The following is an 8035-nucleotide window of genomic DNA, read 5'->3' on the forward strand; positions in this document are numbered from 1 at the left end:
GCTTTTTTTCTTTTTTAACTACCGTGTAATGCACGGACTCCTTACACTAACTATTTTATAAAGTGTTAGCAATTTAGTAATTTTATCAATTATTATCAATTTATTGAAAATATTAGCTCTAAAAAATAGTTCATAATTGTTTGATAAATTCAATTGATTTTGCATGATTATTTACCCACCCGTGCAACGCACGGGCTCTAAAACCTAGTATATATATATATATATATATATATATATATATATATATATATATATATATATATATATATATATATATATATATATACACAGTGGTATGATCAAGAGGGAAGTAACCATTCGGGGGGAAGCGGGGGGAAGCAAAAACTTTTTTTTTCGTTTTTTGAAAAAACCTTGTTCACGAACATTATAGATGAGATGAAAATATGAACATTTAGTTGAGACACTTTGTGATAAATGTTTTTATTTTGGTGGGAAAACTCTCGAAGAAGTAATATATAACAATTATCGTGTTTTTCGAGCGTATTTTGAGATTTTAGATATTGGGGTTTAGATATTAGGGTTTAGATATTAGGGTTTATAGGGTTTAAATATTAGGGTTTAGAAATTTAGGGTTTAGGGTTTAGATTTAGGGTTTAGATTTAGGATTTAGATTGAGTTTTTAACACGAACGGTTTAGAGTTTAGGGTTTAGGGTTTGGTGGTTTGAGTTTATGGAATAAACCCAAAACACCAAACCCTAAACCCTAAACCCTGAACTTTAAATCGGACTAAATTTTACTTCACAAAACATGGAAAAAAAAAACGTTCATATTCTTTACGAACAATATTATCTTGAATGTTATTTTTGTCGATCGTTTTCCCGCCTAAATAATAACATTCATCACGAAGTGTCTCTTCTAAATGTTCATATTTTCGTGTGATCTTGATGCCGGAAAAAAAATTTCAAAAAAAATGAAAAAAAAAACAAATTTTGCTTTCCACCGATTGGTTACTTTCCTATTGATCCTGGCCCTATATATATATATATATATATATATATATATATATATATATATATATATATATATATATATATATATATATATATAAAACTAAGAACGTACATAAATCATACTATATATGATAAACAATTTTGTAATATATATACGAATATTTAACATAGTTTCATTAAGTGGAAGGAACAACTAAATTAAAACATTTTGCTTGTATTCATGAATAAAGAATCAAAGATCCTTATAATATAATACATTGGCCATAAAAAAGATCAAGAATAAGCAAAATCAAGACCAGTATGACAAAAAAGACCGAGCTTTGCAACAGCCAGTAAAATTACTCATCCACAAACTCACAACTCGAGTCGCACCCGACCCAAAGAGCTTTTGGCGCATAAGCTTTTCGTAACGCTTTCTGGATATATATATATTCTGCCTTTACCATCTGTGTGGCATATTATTAGCTTATTGAGGCAAGTATTGCCTTAAAGTCTCAGTTCTATCTGTGTTCCTTAATTTGTGAAATGCACTCATTTCAATTTGTCTGACCCGCTCACGACTTACACCCATTACATCCCCGATCTCTTGCAACGTTCTTGTTTTACCATCACCTAGCCCAAACCGCCATCTAATTACTTTTTGCTCTTTTTCACTTAGCGTACTCAACACCTTACTCAAGTCCGCAGACATAGTTTGCTTTATCAAAATCTCCTCCGGAGTCTCTTGATCAGGATCATCAAGAAGGTCCTAAAATAGAGTGTTCAACCAAATTTTAGGTTGTAAGCTAAGTTCAACCACGGCCGGTGAATTAATTGATTTAGCTAATATATTGCCTCTAATGGGTTTATTGACTAAAAATATAAGAATTTGTTAAATATACTAACCGTGAGTTTGGTATTGTTGTCCAACCCAACGGGAATATCAATAGATCGAGCTGGCTTAGGTGCTTGTTCTGCAGATTGAATCCTCTTAATTGAAAGACCTGTTTCTACTGCAATTTCTGCACGTGTAGGTTTTCTTCCAAGCTCCTTATCCAATCGATATCTTGCCTCATTCACCTTAGATTGCACCTCCACCATATAATACTGTCTCATCCAACAAGCAATTAGTGCTGACATGTACAAATGTAGTTTTTTACACTAAAATATGTAGCTAATATATTAAAGAGTTCAAAGCATTAATTTTTCTTACCGGAACATGAATTATCCTGCTTTGTTCAGCACGTGACCTTTGAACAGCTTGCCTTATCCACCAATGTGCATATGTTGAAAATTTGAATCCTTTCGAAGCATCAAATTTCTCTGCACTTTTGACCAATCCTCGAATTCCTTCCTGAGAGAAGCCCATTAACTTTAATGGATAAACACAAATGGAAAATATAGGTGGTTATTTCAGCCCATTTGCTTAAATGGGATCAACTTGGGTTGGGTTATATACCAAATGAAGTGAAAGTCACCCACGGTGTATTGTTTATGCAAACAACTTCCTAATTAGTTTTATTTAAATTCAGATTATCATTAGTGTAGTTATAGTTATAGTTATGATATAACTTCGGAAACATATAACAAAGGAATTAATTTTTTTTTGATATTTTCCAATATGGAAAATTTGTTTTGTGGGTCAAGCCGACCCAGCCCGTTTCGACATAAAGCCCAACCAGAGACCTGCTCATCTATTATAGGCAATTGTAAGTAAGATTTGATGCATACCTGAACGATATCCTGAAGATGCACCTTTGTTCCATAATAACCTCTTGCAACCGATATAACAAGTCGTATATTGCTCCTAACCATTTTGTCCCTGCATTCTTCCCCATGATGTAAACGCCTCCCTAGTTGTATCTGATCAATGCCTGCTGCGGAAGCCCATTCTGCAAAAGTTGGTGGCACCCCAAAACGTGTCTCAAGAGCTGAATGGACTTCTTGTAATTTCAACAGGTCCTGCACGTTTAGATTGTAACAAGAAACTTACACATCGATGAAAGAATGTAAAACGATTCACATATTTATAAAACAAACTGCAAGACATCCACTAATGTATACTAAACTAATAATTGATTATCCTAAGTTTGTATATCATATATTGACAAATACTGGTTCAAATGTAACGAAAGATCACAACTTTATGCAAAAGGAAGCTAAAAAACTTCTGATAAGGGCTGCCCGAATGAGCATTTTTTAAGTAATCATTGCAAATTAAATAATCAAAATCAGAAAATCAAATTCCTTAACCCATTAGAAAATCTGATTATGTTGACCCTTGATAAGAAGAGTCTTAATCATATTATTGTCAAGAACCACCACACACGCTTACAACTTGAAGTTATTATGAGTGCGGAATGAAAATAACCTATGCAAACATCCAAAATAAGAACACTGAAGTGTGTCTATCAGCCCAAGAGGGAGCAATTTCGACCATTGACATAGCTCAACCAAGGTTAAGTTTTTTTTCTCTTTCGGGTCAAATGGATCACATCAGAATGATTAGCTATAAACAAAACGAGTCAAATGGGCCAAAGTAACCCAAAGTGTATTTGCGAAGCATAAAACCTCCTAAATCATTTTATTCAAAAGTTAGATTCTTACTGAAAATACAACTTTGGAAAACCATATTTAACACTAACAAAAAAGCTTCGGGTCAGCCAGACCCATTTCGACCCTTGCCAAATAATAACAAATTTTTTGCCCGTTACCCAACCCACCCGAGCTGTTCATACCTGTATCCCTTTAGAAAGTTCTACTTCCTCTGCAGCAGTTAAAAGCTTGGCATTGGTCATTCCTCCCAAAAAAGCCAACACGTCCTTTCTCTCACCACGTCTTCTGCTCAAACCAGATTTAGTCGCCACAGTAGTGGGGGCCACCCGCCCTCGAGCAGCTGACGCAGATTTAACCGACACAACACCCGCGTCAGCCTTTTCAGCTGCTCTAATTCTCCTCTCTTTTCGTTCCACTTGACGTTTCGATCTCACGGTTATGCTAGCAGAGAGTTGTTCTTCAAGAAGTTGAAGTTCTTCAATTGTGGGTTCATCTTCTTCAGAAAGTTGCGACCCGAGTTCGTTTACAGAAATATCAGACTCGGGTAACTTAAGTTTTTCATTGACGGTTAACTGTTTGGGACTCTGATGGTTTTTCATCATTGCTGCTGCACTTTTGGCAACCTTTACTGCAGCCCGTGCTAAAGCAATGGCTTCAGCAGCTGCATCAGCGTAATCACTTTTGACGAACTCTGATGGTAAACTTGTTCCTTTGTTCACCTAAAAACGTTCAAATGTCAGTCAATTAGCTTATAAATGTTTTATTATCATATATGTTGATAGTTGAATGCATATGTATTCTTTATTTAACATAACCATAAATTAGAGACAAAAGATGGTCTTTTGGCCCATTAGCAGATTCTGACCTGACCTACTGCATCAGAATAGGCCCATGGTCTACTCCCAACCATAGAATTTGAATTAGATTCAAAAGATGGTAGCTGGAATTTTTCAATATCAAGTACTCCAGCTGTTGTTGATGTCGATGAGGATGAAGATGACCATTGTCGATCAGCGACCCCTGAATTCGAATGAACATCTAAAGATGGCAGTTTTAACTTCTTTAAATTACACACTGTAGATTCTGTTAATACCGGTGGTGCTGTAGTTGATAAAATGCACCGAGTCAGACAAGAAATAGGCTCTCTGCATTTTGCTGCAAATAAACCATGTTATAACATTAAAGATCAAAATCAATCATGAGTACAAATAAAGCAGTAAATTAATTATTATAAAGCTACAAAGCCCCTAAAGCCGAATTTCTCCAGAAATGGACCTTTTTACCAGTGTATTTCAGTTTATTTTAGTCGAAATAAGTACTCACGAAAAACATCAAAAGGACATAGGGAAGTAACATTTTAGTTTAATCATACTAGAAGAGATTCAGCATTTGTTTATCGGTATGCATCCGGCAAAAAGATAAGTAAATCATTATTGTTACACTATACACATATGTATGCGTAACAATAATGATGTTTTATATTTTAAATTCGAAACATTCCATTAATCCCATAAAACATACATATATGTATATGTAATGTTTATTACTTTTATAACTTCAATAGAATATTTCCATACTACAAAAGAGCTAGAATCCACAAATTTCACATTTTTGAACAAACACATTTAATTTCCACAGTCCATTAGTTAAGTAATAAACACTAAATGTTACGGGGTTCCAATGTTTAACATGGTATCCAGTGATCCTCAAAACTTTCTAATCGCGTCAAATCTTGTATTCTTTAATAGCATTTTATTTTCCTCCCCATCGAACAGTCAAATCCTAGCTGCTGTCACATTTTTCAAATATATTTTTTCTCTAAAAAATAAAATAATAATTGCCTATTCTTTTTCATATTTAAGATGCGACTCCTTTTTCCTTTATTTCTTCTAGCATCGAGAGAATGCACATACTGTTTTTGTCGATCCTTTTTAAGCCATCTAACTGTCTCTATTTTCTTGTTTAGCCATTTGGTCATCGCAAAAGAAACCACCTTCGACATCTAATTTATCACCATTGGTTTAGCGTCAATCAAAAAGAAGAATCTCTAATTTGTATTCTTCTTTATACTCCAAATTCAAATTTGATCATTAAAATCAAATTTTCTTTTCCTAAAACTCTAATCTTATTTCGTTATGTAGTTTTATTTTATATTCCAAATTGTATAATCTTATTAGAACAATCCTTCTTTCTTACTTATTCTCTCCAAATTTATATCTCGATCTTCATACCTTCAATTCCCCTTCTAAATCCTATTCTCACAATGATTTGGGTCAAATTCAACTATCACATCAAATATTTCAAAAGTATTACTGTACAATGTTTTGCGCTGGTACATTGAATTCTCCCTGCTTTCTATTGATATTTATAGGCGTATGATCCATTAGGTTTTTAGGTGTTTTCTATATATTATTGTATATATAAAATGAATAGCTGAGTAATAAACATTATACCTTGCAGGGTTTTAACGTTTAACAAAATTAACATTTTTGCATAGTATATGCAATAATAAACTAACTATAACTAAACCCTAACCAACTTAACTCATTTACAGTTCTCTAAACCTGACAATTCAGCATACAAATTACTTATAATTTAACATGAATTTATACAAAAAAAAATAAATAAATAAATAAATAAAAAACAAAACAAAATTACGGAATAATACTAAAACCTTACGTTGATTAGGAGAATGATGAGTGTAGGATTTGAATTGAACTGAAAAGGAATCAGGTAAGCAGTTGAATTGAGGGAGCAAACAGGACATGTTGTCAGCTACAGGTGATATAGATATATACATGTATTAATGTTAAAGATAATGGTGATTGTATACATAGAAGTTGGATTGAGGCGAGGATAATGATGAAAAAAAGATTAACGGAATCGGTGGTGATAAAATGTGAAAGAGAAGAAGATGAAAGTGAGAGATGGAGAGAAAAAGAAGAAGATAAGGAAATAAGGCAGAGATTAGAATATGAGGAGAAGCCTACTTGGTTCTTGGGCCTTTGTCTCAACGGGCAATTTTTTAACAGCCGGAAATATATTAAAGGTAAATTTTTTCCAATTATACCTTCAAAAATCGAATTTGCATAATATGTCTCTTGTCCACGCATCAAGTATAAAGCTTGATGCGTGCAAACTCGTGTGTGATGCGTGTGTACGAGATATTCAGCGAAATAACCATTTTTTCTCGCAAACTCGCACCACAAACCAAGCACCACCGAAGGTGCGTGGTACTTGGTGTTTGGTGCCAAAATGTCAGAATTTTGAATGAATGTATCTTTTGACTCGTAGCTACAACCAAAAAATAGGCCCATTCAAAGTTCTTATGTCCATTCAAAGTTCTGAGATTTTCGCACCAAATACCAAGCGCCACGCACTGTTGGTGGTGCTTGGTGCGTAGTGCGAGTTTGCGAGGAAAAATGATTGTCACGTTGAATATCTCGTACACACGCATCACGCATGGGTTTGCACGCATCATGCATGGTGCATGATGCGTGGACAGGGGGGCATATTTTGCAATTTCGTTTTTTAGGACATATTGTTTACAGACTTCCGAAAATTGGGCATTTTGACCGATTTCCTTATATTAAAACACGAACTGTAGCAAACGGGCTAAAAAAAGATCTCAAATATATTAAGCCGAGAGTTCTAACAATTAACTCTACAATCTTGCTTTATGACGTTTAGCTGCGTGGTTTGCATATGTGGGAGTGTTTGAAAACTTTGGTCTATATTCAACAATCATGCGGTGCAAGTATTAATTTTACGTGCGGTGGGTCGAAACTGCCTTGTGGATTCGATCCTCGGGTTTTTGGTCAGCACTTGTGCTCGATCCTTGATCATCACGAATGTAAGTAACTAGATGGGGGTGAATAGTTACTTAGTGGTTTCTTAAAACTTTTTCGAAATCATTAACAACCAAAACATAAGTTTTAAGTGTGGAAGCGTTTGTGTTTTTTAATGCTAGTATGTAAAGAATGTAAGTGCACAAACACAAGGATTTATAGTGGTTCGGGAGGATGTTAACTAATCCTCCTTAAAACACTCCCCGATTCACTAAACGGGAGTTAGCTTCACTAAGCATTTCTCCAAATTCGGTGGAGATCCGTTTACACCAATAGTTTTTTAATAAGCCATGCCAACTTATACTTAGATTAAACTTGTTTTCACAATGGAAAAATATTAATTTCCAATGAAATTAATCATCTTCCTAGATCCATTTAAGGAAGAAGAATCACTAAGTCAAGTGGTGTTCTTATTACAAGAACAATTCTACTAACTCAATGTAACAATCCTGCTTTTTCCGTCACTCCCGTTAACTGTCTGTTAATCGTTTTAATGGTGATTACTTGATTTTATATGTGTTTAAGTGTATTAAATGCATACTTGATCCCTGGAGGGTTACGTGAATTAATATGGGTTAATATTAATTAATAAACTTATTTCGGTTAAAGAAATACGATAAAAACGATACGGTTTGAATAACTGCAAAACTATTTTTCGAGTAACGAAAAGCTCGGGTTTA

The 8035-nt window shown here is 34.1% G+C and overlaps 1 protein-coding gene across 1 annotated transcript; it reads right to left on the minus strand.

The window, feature by feature from the left end:
• Positions 1 to 1166: 1166 nt before the first annotated feature.
• Positions 1167 to 6293, minus strand: LOC139851997 (RNA polymerase sigma factor sigB-like). Its single transcript, XM_071841218.1, has 7 exons — positions 6187 to 6293; positions 4373 to 4662; positions 3690 to 4226; positions 2683 to 2913; positions 2165 to 2305; positions 1858 to 2058; positions 1167 to 1720 (listed from the first exon to the last, which is right to left on the minus strand). Exons 1-7 carry the CDS (start codon positions 6272 to 6274, stop codon positions 1439 to 1441), a joined length of 1770 nt encoding a protein of 589 aa, XP_071697319.1. The 5' UTR covers positions 6275 to 6293; the 3' UTR covers positions 1167 to 1438.
• Between the last annotated feature and the right edge of the window lie 1742 nt (positions 6294 to 8035).

The sequence above is a fragment of the Rutidosis leptorrhynchoides genome, chromosome 6 (assembly GCF_046630445.1).
Source record: "Rutidosis leptorrhynchoides isolate AG116_Rl617_1_P2 chromosome 6, CSIRO_AGI_Rlap_v1, whole genome shotgun sequence".
NCBI classification, from domain to species: domain Eukaryota; kingdom Viridiplantae; phylum Streptophyta; class Magnoliopsida; order Asterales; family Asteraceae; genus Rutidosis; species Rutidosis leptorrhynchoides.